The following is a 19,770-nucleotide window of genomic DNA, read 5'->3' on the forward strand; positions in this document are numbered from 1 at the left end:
ATGGTTCAAAATTAACTATAAAGGGCAATAACTCCTAAAGGGGTCAACTGACCATTTCAGTCATGCTGACTTATTTGTAAATCTTACTTTTCTGAACATTATTGCTGTTTACAGTTTATCTCTATCTATAATAATATTCAAGATAATAACCAAAAACAGCAAAATTTCCTTAAAAAAAACCAATTCAGGGGCAGCAACCCAACAACAGGTCGTCCGATTCATCTGAAAATTTCAGGGCAGATAGATCTTGACCTGATAATCAATTTTACTACATGTCAGATTTGCTCTAAATGCTTTGGTTTTTGAGTTATAAGCCAAAAACTGAATTTTACCCCTATGTTCTATTTTTAGCCGTGGCGGCCATCTTGGTTGGTTGACCGGGTCATGCCACACATTTTTTAAACTAGATACCCCAATGATGATCGTGGCCAAGTTTGGTTTAATTTGGCCCAGTGGTTTCAGAGGAGAAGATTTTTGTAATAGATTACTAAGATTTACAAAAAATGGTTAAAAATTGACTATAAAGGGCAATAACTCCTAAAGGGGTCAACTGACCATTTCAGTCATGTTGACTTATTTGTAAATCTTACTTTGCTGAACATTATTGCTGTTTACAGTTTATCTCTATCTATAATAATATTCAAGATAAATAACCAAAAGCAGCAAAATTTCCTTAAAATTACCAATTCAGGGGCAGCAACCCCAAAACAGGTTGTCCGATTCATCTGTAAATTTCAGGGCAGATAGATCTTGACCTGATAATCAATTTTACTACATGTCAGATTTGCTCTAAATGCTTTGGTTTTTGAGTTATAAGGCAAAAACTGAATTTTACCCCTATGTTCTATTTTTAGCTGTGACGGCCATCTTGGTTGGTTGGCCGGGTCACGCCACACATTTTTTAAACTAGATACCCCAATTGTGATTGTGGCCAAGTTTGGTTTAATTTGGACAAGTAGTTTCAGAGAAGAAGATTTTTGTAAAAGATTACTAAGATTTACGAAAAATGGTTAAAAATTGACTATAAAGGGCAATAACTCCTAAAGGGGTCAACTGACCATTTTGGTCATGTTGACTTATTTGTAAATCTTACTTTGCTGAACATTATTGCTGTTTACAGTTTATCTCTATCTATAATAATATTCAAGATAATAACCAAAAACAGCAATATTTCCTTAAAATTACCAATTCAGGGGCAGCAACCCAACAACGGGTTGTCCGATTCATCTGAAAATTGCAGGGCAGATTGATCTTGACCTGATAAACAATTTTACCCCATGTCAGATTTGCTCTAAATGCTTTGATTTTTGAGTTATAAGCCAAAAACTGCATTTTACCCCTATGTTCTATTTTTAGCCATGGCAGCCATCTTGGTTGGTTGGCCGGGTCACGCCACACATTTTTTAAACTAGATACCCCAATGATGATTGTGGCCAAGTTTGGTTTAATTTGGCCCAGTAGTTTCAGAGGAGAAGATTTTTGTAAAAGTTAACGACGACGGACGACGACGACGGACGACGGACGCAAAGTGATGGGAAAAGCTCACTTGGCCCTTCGGGCCAGGTGAGCTAAAAAGGTTGGACATTTAAATAAAAAAACACCCGGTTGCAAGTTATTTTTTTAAAACACCCACCTTACCTTAGTGAAAAAAGGAAAACACTGTACATGCATGTTCATGATGTTAGTCTACAGATTTACAATTTTCATGAAATGTTGGTAGTCTAAATAACAAAATCTTTATGTTGACGAGTTTACATGGATACGAAGCTTATTTCACAATTATAATTTATTTTTTTAGCTCTTTGGAGCTACAGAAACAAAAACATGTGTAAAGGTAATAAAATATCCTTGTGGTGTGAGCATTACATTTACCATGTTTACATTTAAAATATCTTAAACTCCATGCTTGGATATATGAAATATATAAAAAGACAGTCCATGTGAAATATTTCATATTAAGTTAAAATGAACTTGAATTTTCTACTTTGATAATGGAAAATAAAAATTTGGTCTTCAGGTTGAAATTGGAGGGTTGATAAGATAACAAAAAATTTTGAAAATTGTACTAAGTGTAAGCCCAATTTACTAATTGATATTCTAAAACAATATATTATCTAAGTATTATCACCTCTTTCCTGACATTTTCTGCTGCAGATGCTGTTTTCTCTAGGTTTATAATTTTAACAGCTACAGCTTCCTGGGTATCAGTATTTACTGCAAGTTTAACTCTGAAATTACAACTGCATGTATACTATGTTGACACAAAATAACTATAAGTTAAAGAGTTATAAGAGAGTCACAAATTGATATAACAAAAAGTCTGATTGATCAGTACCCAATCTTTGAGATAAATATGCATACAAATTACAATAGAAAAATGGGTTTCATTTTTTTACATAAATAAGGCCGTTAGTTTTCTTGTTTGAATTGTTTTACATTGTCTTATTGGGGCCTTTTATAGCTGACTATGCGGTATGGGCTTTGCTCATTGTTGAAGGCCGTACGGTGACCTATAGTTGTTAATGTCTGTGTCATTTTGGTCTTTTGTGGATAGTTGTCTCATTGGCAATCATACCACATCTTCTTTTTTATATTATCAATTTTTGTGTGCATTGTTCTGTGGATTTTTATTTTAAAAGATAGTATTGCATTGCTGTAAACATGGTAAGTGTCTACATGTTCTACAATTGTTAAGTTCTGTACATACTCTCCATATGCTCCCTCTCCGAGTGTCTGGACAAAGTCCCAACCTTCTACAAATGCTGTTACTTCTGTCATTGGATCATGACATTACATGTATCTGTCTACAAAGTAAAATGTTATTTGTTGTGTTACATACATGTGATAAAAGATATCATTTTGAAAATACTTTGTAAGAAACTCATACTAGACATGCTAGAAACATGACAGAGTGTACGTCTTAAGTCACTAGTTTTCTGAAAACCTGACAGTCCTTTCCAGTACTGACCACTATGGGCATGGCACTAAAAATCAGGTTGAGTAAAATGAGGTCGAAATTTTGTATATATTTGCAGGGTTTCAGCTAGGATTTTGAGGGCTTTAGTCACTTTTGCGCGTGAAAAATCAGCCTTATTTTTTTATAAAGCAAGGGATCTAGGATGTTTATCAAACTAGCTATACATATATGTCCAAGTCCTTCAAGGACTAGTCTAGGATCTTTGAAGACTTTAGGATTGCTAATGTAGGCAGTTATTGGCAATATTGAATGAATTGACTAATGTGATGCTAAGATATGAAGATAAGAACAGGGATCTGGTAATATGGTCAAAACTTCAATTCAGTTATTTTCAGGGCACACCCCTTACAAGAATCAACAAAAGTTGGGTGCCTCTATTTTTTAACCACTGCACAAATGAACTTCTAACGACTTTTCACTTCACAATCAATTATATCCTTGAAAATACGTTTTAATATCTATTTGGAATCAATTTCTTTATTATTGGATAGAAGGATCTGCATCTAAACTTAATGTGACGATTCTAATGACTGTAGACTGTAGAGCACGTTTACTTTCGATTTTTAAACGAAATGAAATGAAAACGGGAAGTGACAATTGAATAATAATTTCAGAATAAAACCGGATTCATCTACGAACTTTTACACATGCGCAATGCATAGAACAGGAAGCACCTGTTTGCAAGTGAAAATATTTACGTTTTGAATAAAGTTCATTCTTTTTAATCGAAGTTGTCGAAAGTTTTTGATGAATATTTATATAAAGTATGACGAAAATACGTTGAAATGACGAAACTACGACAAGCAAACTGCAAATTATGATCGTAAGGAAAATATTGAAATAAAAATAAAGTTGAAATGTCCGGGATGTTCAAATGACGAAAATACGACTGAACTGTGAGAAATGATTAAAATGAAATGCTGACTGACTGATTTAACTGAAATACATTATTATGATGGTCATTTATGAGGTTTTATAATGATAATTAAGGGATTAGTGACCCATCTGATTGGCGATAGGCGGATTACTTGTCATCACAACTTTTAACACCTTTGGTAAACGTTAATTACCTGAGGGTCATAAACTTGTCAGAAACATAAAGACAGGTAGAATTCAAGTAATTTGATGTGTAAATATTTTTACACTTTCCAAATTTAAGTGACGAAATTGATATGAAATATTTTCGTCATTTCGAAAACCTTTTCGTAAAATACGAAAGTGACGAGCGCTAGCAAAATCACTGATATTTGCTCAAAATTCGGATTTGTGGTCGTATTTTCCCTTTCCAAAGAAAAACAAAACTTTTTTGTTTTAAAAGATAAACACAAATTGCTTTTAGATAAATAATTTGTAATTTCTGTATTTTATAAGTACCCTAAAATTAAATTTATACATTTTTTATTCAGAAAATAACTCATATTTATCAAATGTTCATGAATGAAGAAAAAACATCATTTTTTTTAAGTTTAAAAAAATTGCACTATTTACATTTTCATGAAAATTGGCACACATAACCCCCTCGCATAATCAAACCAAATGGCATTTTAAAAAAGAGGGGTTCATAAACTTGTTTTCAAGTTAAATAAGTTTGAATGATAAAAATCTGTCAAAAACTGAATCTTTTCCCGATAAGTCATAGTTTGACGTCGTGAAAATAACAATTTACGTCAGCAACTTCATTACCTCCCCTGTAACTGTATCGTATGCCCTTAAATCTACATGTACATTTGTTTATCAATATTTGATATGGAACCATAAAATTGTTTTGCAAATTAGAAAATTAAGAGGTTAAAAACTCACAAGAGCATGTCCTTGTTTGTACAACTATGCCGACTCTTAATAAAGCTTATTTATTTATAAGATCTAATAACTGGCTAGTATTGAGGTGGTGTATGAGTGTCCCATGAATCATAATGATGTTTTATATCTGTCATAATCTGATGATAAATTGGTGTGGAAATATTAAGGTGTTTTGCTGTATGACTGCACTCAATTAACAAAGTCAGGTAAACTTTTATCTTACCATAAGTAAAACATAAGGTGTCAGATGTATATTAGAATTGCTTAGAATCAGAGTACACAGACCAAATCTCAAGTCACATTTTTCTGTTTTTGTTTTTACCGCCGATATGGATTCTAATTTTAGAACCATTTCTGGATTTTGATTCTTTTCCGGTTAAAGGAGGGTAATCTGAAAACCAAAATAATAAACATAAAAAGAGTGCAGGGAAGGGTTATAATGTTGACAGTTTTTTAAACAAACAAACAAACAAACAAACAAGTAAGGGCTTAAATAAGTTGGTGAAACCTTATTGATTTAAAAAATTGAAGGGTCAAGAAAGATATAAAAAAAAAGTTTTCCGTGTCCCTGGGACTATTATACTGATAAACAGGGACTTTCTATACTAATAGAATAGAAAGTCCCTGTACTATAATATAATAGTCTCAGCATGTCTTTAAAAAATAACTGCTACTTAAGGATGAACTTATGTGAAATTATTAAGATCAAGAATATAAAATTGATACTTTAAGTCATTGACTTTTTTAACTAACATAGCTGGAAAGTCCCTGTTTTGGTCCTGAGAAGATCATTAGTTCACTCAGTAAGGAACAAAACAAGCTAAAAATATTGATAGGTTATGTGACTGTTTCTCCAGATATTTTTTTCAATGGCGGGAAAAGACTGACTTGTTCTTTTATCATATATTTGCATTGGTATTATTTGGGTCTCAAATCAAAAGAAAAGAAATCTAGAAGTTGCTTAGATTTTGGTAAATGACCCTATGAGCTGTTGAATATAAAAAATAAAGAAGATGTGGTATGATCAGTGGCGGATCCAGGGGGTCCGGGGTTGGAACCCCCCCCCCCTTTTTTTTTAAATGTCCGGCATATCCAGAAATCAACGCCACTTTGCTTATTTGAATATTATACTAAAGAAATCGGATACGGGTCACGGAAATTACATTAAAATGATAGGGAATTTTGAAAAAAATGTCTGTTTTAATTTTAATTTAAGTGATAGACAGGTTGCCCGGGCAGAAAATGAATATACACAACAATATACACAATTTAAACGAAACATAATGACTGTTGTTGCAAAATTACAGGTTCCTGAGCTATTTTAAAAATCGAAGCGAGAGGCTTTTAACATTGCAGTGTAAAATACAGGCTAAAATGGCTGAAACGTCAAATTTGCAAACTTCGTGTTGAAAATTGGCTTACAAGGTCATTACAAAAACAGGTTGCCGGGGTGAAATATGAAACTTGAATTTCCAAAGAATAAGCAAGTCCAAACCTTGTATGTGTAGTCATTGAACTTTAGGTTCCCACGTAAAATTAAAATGTCACTATTTCAAGAAGAATAAACTCACGAAAGCACGAAAAATTCACTAAATTCGCGTTCATTGTTTTGATTTTGACCGCCTGACAACTTTACGGAAATATCAAAGTGATTGTAAATAAGGACTCTCTGACGGGCAACTTATAATATCCGTGTTTTAAAGATTTTAATGATATCAAGCCTATCAAGCCAGTCCAGTTCAAAGTACTATCACGTGGTACAATTCTCATTTACATATTATGAATATTAATTAGCAAAACCACTACTAATTTCTGGCTATGGATCCGCCACTGTATGATTGCCAATGAGACAACTCTCCACTAGAGACCAAAATGACACAGAATATAACAACTATAGGTCACTGTACGGCATTCAACAATGAGCAAAGCCCACACCGCATAGTTAGCTATAAAAGGCCACGAAATGACAATGTAAAACAATTCAAACGAGAAAACGAATGTCTGTCAAGAAGAATGTCTCTAATATCTATTCTTAATAAATCAGTATCACAAGGATTATAATCAAACGAAGATAATTTATATACTTTTGAAAAAAATTATAAATATTGGAAACTGGATAATACCCAGATGCGATCATGACAATTTCATTTCAAGGAATGTTATTTCACAATTTATAGACTTCTTTGTGATTTTATGATTTCCAGCTTCTGACATCGTCTCACATGCAACTAAGCTAATAGTACAAGTGTCTACACAACTGTTTTGATTTATAGTATCAATTTCTGATATGAGAGCTGTGTGCATTAGACATACGGATTGACTAGTGAGTGGTTTCGTATCAATCTAGTTCCTTACATATATACCAGCAGCTCACATATCAACAGGAAGTGATTCTCGGTTTCATCATTCGTCTTACACATGAAGGAGGTATTATACCATCTCGTATATAGCTTTGTTAAAACATCTCTTTCACTTTTTATGTGTACGTCCCAGTTGTCTTGTTGTAATTTTTGTATGACTGCTTCGGTTGATAGTAATCTAGATATTAGGTTAATTGCTTGGTAAGCTACATTGAAGGGAAGAGAAATTAAAGATTTGCTTGATTTTTCTCTTATATTGTTTTGACAGTGGTTTTAGATTTTTTAGTAATAAAATTTCTAAGACATAAAACATAATCGGAAATATAAATTCTTGTAGCATACATATTGCGGTCACTGGGTTTAGACTATTTTCCCCATGCAATCCTGCATACATTACAAAAGAGACATATTATATACAAGCTAAATGTATGTAATGATCTTCTGTTGGTTTTTTTTTTTAGATTTTCTTCTTAAAAGTACTTCTAGTTGAATCACTCATGAGTATCGCTTTGCATACCGAAGTGATATGTTTTGGTCACAATACTAGGCATTGGTTTTTTACCAAGTATCTTCCGCTAATGTTATTTGTAGTTGGTTTTAACTGGTAAACATAACACTTTTTTCTGGTTGGATCAGATATCCTTCGCATTGGCTGTAGTCATCCCAGTATGCCATACTTGTAAGGATGTGTACGTTAAATGGGTTATTTCCCACTATTGTTAAGTGTGACTGTCATCTATACAGGTGGGGCACAGCAACTTATCGAATCGATCTTTCAATGAAGTTTAAAGTCTACAAAGTTGGTTTACATAAACATTCAATTTGTATAAATCAGCACTTATACTTCCATTGGTCTTAATATTGCTCAGTCATGATCGAAAAATTGTAAATGATGTTTAAGATCGGGGCTATTTCACTGGTTAGTTCTATCAGTACAATTGGTTTGATGTTGTCTGGTCCAGCAGCCTTGTGTGTTTTTAGATTTTTTATTTGTTTTCTACAACATTTATGATTTGAATTTTTCTTGGAGAACAGTTTGGTCATGATTTTTGATATTTTACTTGTTATTAATGATTTAGTTACATTTGTTCGCTCACTTTTCTAAGTGTTTGATATAGGTCTAGAATCATCTTTTTGTTGCTGAACGAATGTCCTTAATTTCTTTTGGAGTTCTTATTCTTCAATATAAAAGGGGGTGGTGTATGGCACTAAGCGCAAACAGATTTGCATATTCTATCAATCAAATATTTTTTCTCACCATATTTAACCGACATAAACACTAAAAGGAATGGAGAAAATCTAGATTCAAAATATTTTTTTGTCATCTGTTTGATCAAAATTTTTTATTTCTTCTTTTAATTTGGGATCAAAACACTAACACTGATTTATTAGAATCCCCCTTTTTTTAGTTGAATAGACGTAACATATTTTGACCGACCACGCAAGACCCTCATAGGTAGTCAATGTCGTTAAAAACCCCCTCATCGACTAACATTTACGTTCTTGAAATCAGAGACATATAATACAATGTATTATATGTCTCTGTTGAAATTAATAACAAAAAAAACGTATAAATTTGTTAGAATTAACATTTTATTGGTTTTCAGACAGACCTGAAGCAACTAATTCCGTGTTGTCCGAGTTGAGTTGAAATTTAGAATGTACATTGTTATGACGACAGGCGCCAAACTATACACACATTTCTCCACTGCCAACTAGAGCAATAGATTGCTGGTGATTGTTCAGTCAGATTTACAAGAAAAACATGGCAGTTCCATTTTCAAACACAAAACTTCGCGTTCCGAAAGGATTTCAAAATGTTTTAGAAGGGCTTGCACGTGAAGTTTTGAGAAATCAACCAGATAACATCTATGAATTTGGTGCAAAATACTTCGAACAGATGCTGGCTGTTCGAGATGGTAAGATTTCTTGATGAAAACCTTGTTTTTTCCATTTTATAAAGATTTAAAAGATTTAACTAACAACTATTTGAATGCCTTCTACAAATTTAGGTATAACCAATGCCAATGTAAATTACTGTTCCTATTAAAACAACAAAAAACATTTGAAATGGAACAATTGTGAATCTATAATCTACTACGGTTACTGGAGCTGGTCCTATATAGGACAGAACTACTACAAGACAAGACAATGGCAATGGTGAATACATAAAGTCATAATAGTTATATAGTACCCTGAATACACAAGAACTGGTTAAATCCAGAAAACTGTTTGGTCTCACGCTATCAGGCAACTGGGTATCAGGAGTTGACTACAAAAAAAACTTATGACTAAGATTGGTCTTAAGTCAAGAACAAATCAGTATACTTCATGTACTTACGATAAATCTTAGTCGTAAGTTTTTTTTTTATGAAATTGACTCCAGGTCTGTCTGCGCCTAATACACCTTCGCACCTCACACGTTCTCACCTTACACGTTCATACCCAGTTTTTATCCAAATTCTAGTTGAATAAATTATAAGATATTTTTTAAACATTGTTAAATGTATATACCCAAAAAAGTATTTTCCTGAATAAAAATTGGGGAATTAATACATAAAACCAGAGACATACATGACATATACACATACAGTGGAGTCCCCGGTGTCAGCGCGGCCCGTGATATCGTGCATTAGCTGATTTTGTCATATCAACACAGTAACACAAACAAAATCGTTCTTGTTATTGTTTTAGCCTTTCGAAGGGATGAAAAAGAATAAAATTGATAAGTTCAAGAGTTAATTAAGGGAGCTACCATTTGATTTTTATGGGGGGGGGCTAGGATGAAATTTGAAAAAAATAGGCAGGACAGGAGTTTTGAGTAAAAAAAAAAGGCAGGATGAGACACTTGCAAAAAAAAAAAGTCAGGACGACAATTTAGGTAAAAAAATGCAGGATAAACTAAAAAAAAAAAAGGCAGGACCGAACAGAGTGAAAAATAAAAAGGCAGGACAGAGATTACAGCTAAAAAAAAATGCAGGACAAAATTTTTCATCCTAGCCCCCCCATAAAAATCAAATGGTAGCTCCCTAATAACTGCAATCCCGTGATTTGCCATATTTGGCCAATTTCCATTAAGAAAATACATCATCAAATAAAATTTGTTTTACTTAAGTCAAACTTCTATCAGATTGAAATAATTTTTGCTCTGCATCCTTAGCAGTGTACATGTATTTGGTTCAAACTCAGCTATATTTCGTAGTATAAAATCTTTCCTTTGTTTAAAAAAAGCTATTTTTGGAAGGCATGCGAGAAATCACTGGACATTGGAAAAACTATCAGAACAGGGGTTTCCCTAATTTTAGACACACATTACAGAAAATCTAGAGGATGAAACCATACAAACAGAAGATTTTATGAAATAAAAGTATGTTATGAATTTGTTCACACAATATTATCGAATTATTGGTTTTATCCGTTGAATGAAATGAAGTCATAAGTCTTAGGTGCGCGGATATACCGGACTGCACCGTACATGTACATGTATATATATATGTGTCTCTGATAAAATAAAAAAAACCAGCATTGCTCCTTTGATCTCACTTTTTATTTTAAACAATGAACAATTATTATTATAGCAATACACTAACCAAAACATAATTTAAGATTTATTCAGCACCAAAAAAAAAGTTTGTGAGAATTGGGCTATATTTTGAAAAAAAGTGGAAAAAATATTTATAGCATGTTGGAAAATACACTAACCAAAACATGATTAAGATTTAATCAACACAAAAAAACACTTATTTATAGCAATACGTTTACCAAAACTTGATTACAAAATTATTAAACTCAAAATCAATGAAATAGGTGCGGAGGTATTGAGTGCAAAAGTAAAAAAGGTTGAACGTGAATGGGTGCATGAAACGGGCCTAGATTCAGACAACTGGTGCTATAAAGTTGTTTACCGACTGTCAAAAGCAAAAACTTGTAGCACACTGTATTTGCTTTTAGTAGCTTTCGTCATCAAACATTTTTAATTAATTTTTACCAAGTCTATGAAACATCAATTTTTTATTAATAATTAAAGAAATTCATAGACGCACAATATTACATATTACTTTCTTTATAGATCAAATTACTTTACAGTTTGTTGCAGGTTATTTAATAATAAGACAATTTTTTATCTCTTCCAATACATTATTTTTGTACTTGTTACTCCAAAGCGGACATCAGATCCATCTTATTTTTGACCACAAAATAAGTTTGTTACTTCATTAAAACGTGATGAAAGTTGCCCCCAGTAATCAGCTGTAATGTTTAATCCATTCATTGCAGTAAAAACATCATATTCTTTTCCAAATAGCTTGTCAATTTCAAACATTTATTTTGTAAATTATTTTTGTCTGCTATTGAAATAATTTTTACGAAGTATAAATCAGAAATGGACCAGCTGTGAACGAATTCCTTTTTTTATAATAATTACTATGAACACATGAATGGAACAGCTGACAGAAGAATATTGACCTCAAAGGGAAAAGTTATGTATTCCGTGCACATTAACAGACTTTTGATTAGATCTATTTGATTAATGTGTATGGATTATGGATTATTTCTATTTATTTATAAGGGCCTTAGTGGCGGAGTGGTCTAAGAAGTAACTACTGCAATCACTAACCAGTCAACACAGGTTGTGAGTTTGAACCATGCTCGTTTTGGTGCACTCAACTCCAATCTTAAATGACTAGGATTGTCAGTTGTCCATTCGAGGGTCAGTGGTTTTCTCCTGGGACTGTCTCCCACACAAATCTCTGGTACCAAGTCCAGAGTTTAAACAAGAATGGGAATTTTGGGGCCTAAATTGGTAAAAATTGGCCCCAACTCAATCTGTTAAGGTTTCATAAAATGTAGGCTAGTATATGACAATAACATACATGTACATTGCACATGTATAATTTACCAGCTTATAGAAATACATTAATTTAGTAGATACAATGTATTAACATGATTAAGTAGAAAATTCTTGTTCGCTGTATGACCATTCATTAGTCAGAAGATCTCCCCCAAATGTAATTTTATGTTTATAATATTTTACGTGTATACCCAACTGTCTTTGTTCAATTCGAAACTTCAAAAGTAAATGTAAAATCACAGCCCTTGACCTTGTACACGTACAATGTATTATTTTAAAAACAAACTGTATTGATTTGATCACTGACACTGAAACTTGAATTAGATTAGATGGAACTATAAACTCTGTCAAGAAACATGTGCTACAGATTTAGAGTACCTACATGTAGCTAGACTGGAGTTAATTAGTATGTGACAGCTGCTGACACTCATCACTTTGTCCATTTTATGCATGTTGTGTGCTTAGTTTATAGACTTTTTAAAAGGTAAAATGTATGAACAGCAATGTTTGCAGGTATTTTCACTGTACATTTAATAATTCAGAAATTAACCTACTTTATATAACATAGCTGCATACATGTGTAAGACCATTTAAAAATGTTCCAACTACAAATGTATATAATTTTCAGGTTTATAAAAAAAAACTTCATTTAATTCAAAATTTTCAAGATAGTCTTTCATGGTTCAAAGCTGCTCTAACTAGACATTAACAGATTCTGTTTATGGTTATCAATGCTCCAACTGCTAGGCATCTAAGCCACTAAAAGCTATATTTGTTTCCCCTGATCTTCAAATTGTCAATCATGTCATCTGTAAGTTTCCATTTTGAACAAGTTGATATGTTAGAGAAATTTTTCAAGTGTAAAGAGAAAAATATGCATTTAGCTTATGTTACCCATTATATTTTATTAGATTCCCTTAGTTACAATATATATCTTTATGCAAATGCATTGTTTTGATTTATTGATTTACATGTAAGTTAAAGTAACTTAAATTGTAAAGATAAGGAATTCTTTTTACGAGAATCAATGAATATATATATTAAACACAAAAGATTCCTTATAAATACATTGTAATAGAACCCTCAATTGATAAATGATTATTTCTTTTTCTCATTGAATTTTGTTCATTAAATCTGCAACAGTCTTAGACACTTGATGGTAGTATTACATTGTACATGATTAGTGGGAAAATGTAATTGTGTTACTTGAAAAAACACAATTTAAGACATTAGCTGAAATAGTAGTCTCAGACTTAGAATAAAACATTATTGAAATCGTAAAATAAAAAAATAAAAAAAGAGTATGGGTAGAATACATATGGAAAGATTGAAGGGAACAAGCACTTCTCTTTTAAGTCTCGCCATCATCTCCCTGTCACACAGTGTTAAAAAGTTACTTCTCCCTATGATTCTAGATCTGAAGTACTAGAGTACCTTCAGTTTTAGTAGCCAGTAAGCAATGATAAAAAACAATTTGAACTGTCAACCATATCAAATGGATTCAACCATTACCACAAATACTTTTTGTTTATTCTCCCTTACTAGTTTATATTTATGTGATAAATGCTGAGATTTTGATAAACATTATTGTGTTATTATAATCAATCAAAGCGACTGGTCATTGACTGGTCATCTTTGTCTGTCCATTGACCTACAGAAGGTGTAATAACTTGTAATATAGAATACACCATGATGTTTCGGCCCAAAGATTGTAGTAATTAAGGGAGCTCGCTTGTCATGTTTTGGAATTTTGGTCAGATTTTCAGAATCCTCTGGTTTTATCCATTTGAATGCCTTAACAAAATTTGCCAGGTGACCCCCATTTTTCTTTTTATAATTCTTTTACACGTATAATGATAAGCTGTCCGTTAAAGTCTTAAAAAAATTTAATTACTTTTTAATAGATTTTGAGGACTTAAACTTGTCAATGATAAAGCTATGAAAAGTCAAGAGAGAACATTTTCCTGCCAAAATTTCAATAGCTAATATCTCAAAAACAAGCACGGTGAACTATTAATTTTTTTTGCTCTTTTGATTCCTTTATTAATCCTCTATCAATATATATGCTAGTGTTTTGAAAAGTTAATTACTTTGAAACTGAGAAGCCAGCTCCCTTAACTATAGATTTTGTTTTATAAATCATATAGTTATGATGGTTATACTATTTCCCAGTATTTGATACGGATTACATGTACACAACCTATACAAATGTTATAATTTAGAAAAGGTTGAGAATGCAAGAAAAACTCTTTTGACCTATTTCCCTTAAAATTATTAATATATATAAGTTAGTATAATAATAATTAATTATAAAGGTTGTTTCTGTTAATCAAAAATCTTTACACACTCATTTTGAATGTAAATTGCTGGAGATAATTTAATGAGTCCTGCAATATTGCACATTAAATGCCCTTTTTATGAAGAAATAAAAACATGCTATTTTTTCAAAACTAAATGATTCACTTTCTGGATGGCTGTTACATTGTGTTTAAGAAGTTTTCTTCTTCATTTATCAATGCATTGTTTTAAAATGAAGGTTGTTTTTTTTATAAACATTGACAATTTCAAAAGTATTTCGTTCGTATAGCAGATTACCACTAATTAAGAAAAGATTTAAAAGTTCAGGTCCTTCAAGACAGGTAAAATTTTAGAATCAAATGTTCAAATCTAAAATTTCCCAAAAGTTAGGTCAGCTCTCTAAAAGAAAACGGATTCACTAAAACAACAGCTATTGGCTACAATTAAATTGAAAATCCTGTATATAGGACAAAACGAAAAGTCACAATTCAAAGCCCTTGGCCAATGCCAAGAAAAAGGCATGTCGGAGCACAACATGTTATTTTTGATTGGATACAACACTATTGAATTTTCTGATATTGACACTATAGCTATTTGACCATTTAATATTTGGGTATTGACTTGAATCCTGATGTATACAAGGTTCCATTGATATATATTGATCCTGTCTGTCTGTCTGTCTTAATCATATTGAGACACAATGTGGTATAAAGTTATACATAAATGATCATTCAAATGAAATGCTCTGTGCGCTTAATATATTGTATAAAATTAATTAGATGCCAATAATTACATTCACGCATTAGAAATAGGTATAAATAGGTAGTAATTCCATTAAGAGCAATTTCTGGTGATTGCAAATGTTTTAAAACGGACCCCCAAGCCCTTGACAAATTTTGGAAAGTTTATCATACTTACACAAAGACTTTCTGTTCTTTTGCCTTCTAAAATTTGTTTTCTTGATTTAATTTTAAAATTCTAGTTATATAAATTGAACAATTTAGTTTACACATGTAGACTGATTATGAAAATAACAAGTTGAACCATGTCATTTGGACTAGTCCTGAAGATAACTAGCTAGTTATATAAGTTGACCCATCTCATTTGGACTAGTACTACTCCTGAAGATAACTAGCTAGTTATATAAGTTGAACCATGTCATTTGGACTAGTCCTGAAGATAACTAGCTAGTTATATAAGTTGACCCATCTCATTTGGACTAGTCCTGAAGATAACTAGCTAGTTATATAAGTTGACCCATCTCATTTGGACTAGTCCTGAAGATCACTAGTTTTATCAGTTGAACAATTTGACTTGGACTGATTATAAAGATAACTAGTATAAGTTTTTCCAATATGATTTAAACTACGGTAGTCCTGAAGACTACTAGCTATATTATAAGTTGACTCATGGCCATGCCATTTAAACTGGTCACCAACATATGTATATTTGTAACTAAATACATATACTATTGTAAGTTGGTCCACATTTAATTTCAATGTAAAAAAAAAGACTATGTGCACTTTTAAATTTGTCAGAGATAATGATTGGTCAGATCCAAATCTGTGCTCACTGTCCTTGACCTTTTTTTTATGATACTTTTTTTAACTGAATTTGCGTAACAATTGTCTAATTGTTGTTTCTTTAGAATGGAACTGATCGAAGAAGTTGTTCATAATGGCTCAATTTTTCCTGTTTTATAGATCCCTGACATGTGATTGTTACGGATGTTGAAACTTGCTATAATTATCAATATAATTATTAATTCAGCAATTGAATTTGAATCTTTATTGATGATATTGATTTTTATACATAATTGACATCGTTTATTCTACCATTATTCCCCTTCCATGTTTGGATAGACAAGTAACTCCCAAGAGAATCAAAGTGGTTCATGACTTACGATACTCTTGCTTCGAAAATTTCTTTAAATGTTGCTATTGAACTCGGAAAGATGGAAAATTACTAAATTTGTATAAAAGCATTTTCTAAATTGTTTTTCACACTTTAAAGTTGTAGTGAATTACATTCATTACTTTGGATCATGATAAATGTGTGATAATATCAATATTTAATGAAGAGCAATAAATTTCTGTTTACTGGGCTGTATCTGAAAACAAAAAAAAGTTTTATTGATCAATAATTGTGTATATTGGAAAACCATAATGGGAGGAAAATTTTCGAGGTTGAAGAATTTTGTGGAATCAAAAAAAAGGAATTTATCAAGTGATGAGGAGGATAAAGCACATAATAATGGAGGTAAACCTTTCTTTTTGTTTTTAGATACTTTTTCTCCTTGGTAACATTTTTTGTTGTTGTAATATATATAGGGGTATAAGACTTCTTTCATATCGATCTTTGAAATTGGCTTTAAATGTATTTGTTTATTAATATTTGCAATCAACTTTGTGGTGTCATATTGATAACTTCAACGTGTTTGGACTTCTGTAGCAATTAAAGGTCAAGATTTAGACTGGCTATTAAGTTTGAATTCATCCTTTAAAATACCATGCAGAGAGTTTCCATTGATTGTTTTTACCAGCTATGAAATAAAGTGCCCTATTTCATCTACCACATTTCTTTTCAATTTACATCAAGTATAAAAGTTCTTTTTACTTAACATTGAATGTTTATGTCGGAAAATGTGTTTTGAAGTGATGGATGATGCTTAGTGAAAAGCACCTCAGGCATCAATCAAAAGAAATAATGGCTACATTTGTACGAGTATTGATTATTGCGTTTTCAGTGATGAAATTACGGGATCAGTTCCATTTAATATTATACAGAGGAAACTTGCATGTCAAATAATAGTTATAAGATTTTATCCTAGGGCTTAGTGATTAAGTTATTGTGTAACAGAGTACATTAAAAAGCCAAAAAATGGTCAAAGCATTTTATTTGTCTGTGTTCAGGGGAACTAATCAAATTTGGATGTTTATTGGAAATTTTTTTTCTGGTCTGTTTGATGTTGTTTATTGATAAAAGTATATGTTTTAATCTAGGCATTGTCTAGAGACATCGTGTAGTCTGACGTCCATTTTTTCTTGACGTAAGTTAATGCAATGAGACCATTATTGAACAACAAATTATCGCTAAGAAACCTTAATTATCACATTCTTCATCCTCTTACTATCCTTATTTGAAACGACAAACGGTGGATTGTTATCTGTACCAAAAAATGCATAAAAGTAAGAAGTTTTGATTTAAATTCTTAATGATAATTGTAATTCCAATAAGATATTATTTATTAAGTGATAAATTTAACATGTATATTTTGACCTTGTGACAACGTTAAATATTTGAATCATTCATTTAAATATAAAACATGGCTTCAGGTAAAAAAATATTCAATAAGGTAGTATTTATAAAAAGATAGATTTTAATGGTATATTTTGTCCTTTTTACAGCCTTGAATATCAGAATCATTCATTGTAATACATGTCTGTATGGAAAACAATTTAATGAGGTTCTGATCTTTGATGGATGGAAAAAATATTCAAGAAAGAGGGACTGAATCTCAGGCAAATCCTATCCTAATCATTAGTATGTTGTATGATCAGTGATATAAATATGAAATCTCAAGGGTATAAGTTCCATTAATGAATGCAATACTTGGTCTTCTTATATTGGAGAAGACCTAACTTACTTCTAAGCTTGTGTCTAATAACATAAAATTTGCCCTTTTTAAACAATAAAATATGATTAAACTAATTGGAAATGCATAAATGTATAAAACTAATAAAAAGTATTGTTTTTCAGAAACTGGACATGACCCAGCTGTACATGGTGCTAGACTAGAAGATAGATTCTATAACAATGACTCGTTTAAGGTAAGATATATTGTCTTAAAAATCAATTGAGTCAAATCGTAAATAAGTGAGATATATCCCACTGGACTTGATACTACCAGACAATGAATTACCCAAGTCACATATAATCATGTTACATACCAATTATATTGATTTAATGAGAAGACTAGAGATAAATCTGTTCTCTAATTTCTCTTTGGTCAATTACATCGCTTGGAGGTTAAAACTCCTTCATATAATAAGAACAGTCAGTATTGGTATGATATCCAAAGTAGTAAATTTCCAAATTAAAAATGGCTATTGAAGCATTTTTTTTAGGGTGGTTGCTTCATATTTTTTTCTTAAAAATGCTTTTGCTTTTTCAAATGCCCTTATTTGATAGAAATGAATGATAAAACCTCAAAAATTGGGTAATCTTGAAATAAAAAAATTTATCCACATTTAAATAAAAAAAATGTTCAAATATGTCTCCATTATATGCAGTTTGAAGGCTAATATTTTTGTAATTATAACTTGGGGTACATTAGTTTTCCCTTTTAAAATTGGCTCATTTTGGGGCTTTTTATAGCTGAATATGCAGTTTTATTGGCTTTGTTCATTATGCGATGACCTATACAGTTCTTAATTTCTGTGTCATTTGGTCTCTTGTGAAGAGTTGTATAATTGGCAAGCATTGCCTTCTTCTTTTTATATCATCTACATCTTAACCATGAATAGATTTTAAAAGATCTGTATTACCTTTTCTATTTTTAGAGTCCTGTGGTTGATTCTGGTGATCCACAACAACAAGACGCTGCTCTAAAAATTCAAACAGAATTCCGTCGTCATGATGCAGTCAAAAAGGTTGAAGTTATGCAGGAGGAAGAAGCAGCCCTTACAATACAATCAAGTTTCCGTGGTCACCAGGATAGAGAAAAAGTCAAACAAATGATGTAACTTAATACTTTGTTTCTAGAGATTTTTGAGAAAAACCCTTTTTTTTTAATTGTACTGTTACATGTATCATATATATTTTAGGACATAGCTCTTTCTTTACAAAAGACAAACATTGAAAAAACAAGCTAATGGCAATGAGAAAATATGCAAAAAATCAAAAAAATTTCAATAAAAAAAAATATACATCAGAGTTTACAGATTAGAAGAATTACAGATTGATCTTCCTTACCCTTACGCTTAAAGAAACAAGATTTCTCAGAAATTCTATCCAAAGGATACCATTCGCATTAGAAGAATTAAAGAATCTTTATAATTATTTCTGTTTGAAAAATTGATTCTTTCTACATAGAATCATTCCTTTAACTGATAAAATAACTGGTGTGTCATAGGTCTACATGTTTGTGTCATAGGTCTACATGTTTGTGTCATACTGAAAATGATCATACAGGAAGAAATTCATAAGAAATCTACAACTATTAAATCATTTGTTGCTGTGTAATGGAATTAGTGTAATTTTTTTGTGTGCTTTTCATCGTCAATGAAGCCTACTTGGCAAATTCTGATTGAGTACCGGTATAATATATTTTACACAGTGTGGAAAAAGACCCAGCACAACCAAAAGCAGAGGAAGAAGAAGTAGATATAGATTTAACAGATCCTGATGTAGAACATGCAGCCATCAAAATACAGGCAGGATTTAAAGGATATAAAGCACGAAAAGACGTCCAAACAAAGGTAATA

General features: G+C 31.5%; 2 protein-coding genes across 12 annotated transcripts in view; one reads left to right on the plus strand and one right to left on the minus strand.

The window, feature by feature from the left end:
* LOC139523361 (serine/threonine-protein kinase Chk1-like) overlaps positions 1–5,157 on the minus strand; it is a 29,911-nt gene extending 24,754 nt beyond the window's left edge. The window contains exons 1-3 of one of the 2 annotated variants that reach the window (XM_071317272.1): positions 5,001–5,157; positions 2,708–2,804; positions 2,129–2,228 (exon numbers count right to left, since the gene is read on the minus strand). In XM_071317272.1, the coding sequence (XP_071173373.1) occupies positions 2,129–2,228; positions 2,708–2,778 (171 nt within the window). In that variant the 5' untranslated portion in view covers positions 2,779–2,804; positions 5,001–5,157. The remainder of the gene's footprint in view (positions 1–2,128; positions 2,229–2,707; positions 2,805–5,000) is intronic. The other variant, XM_071317273.1, reaches the window with a different exon arrangement.
* Positions 5,158–8,784: 3,627 nt separating this feature from the next.
* Positions 8,785–19,770, plus strand: part of LOC139523376 (triadin-like) — a 49,756-nt gene continuing 38,770 nt past the window's right edge. For 6 of the 10 annotated variants that reach the window (XM_071317335.1, XM_071317338.1, XM_071317336.1 and 3 more), the window contains exons 1-4: positions 8,786–9,056; positions 18,044–18,114; positions 18,847–19,025; positions 19,623–19,764. In XM_071317335.1, the coding sequence (XP_071173436.1) occupies positions 8,903–9,056; positions 18,044–18,114; positions 18,847–19,025; positions 19,623–19,764 (546 nt within the window). In that variant the 5' untranslated portion in view covers positions 8,786–8,902. Of the gene's footprint in view, positions 9,057–18,043; positions 18,115–18,846; positions 19,026–19,622; positions 19,765–19,770 lie in introns of all 10 variants that reach the window. The other 4 variants (XM_071317337.1, XM_071317341.1, XM_071317343.1 and 1 more) reach the window with 1 other exon arrangement.

Source organism: Mytilus edulis, chromosome 5 (assembly GCF_963676685.1).
Source record: "Mytilus edulis chromosome 5, xbMytEdul2.2, whole genome shotgun sequence".
Classification (NCBI taxonomy): domain Eukaryota; kingdom Metazoa; phylum Mollusca; class Bivalvia; order Mytilida; family Mytilidae; genus Mytilus; species Mytilus edulis.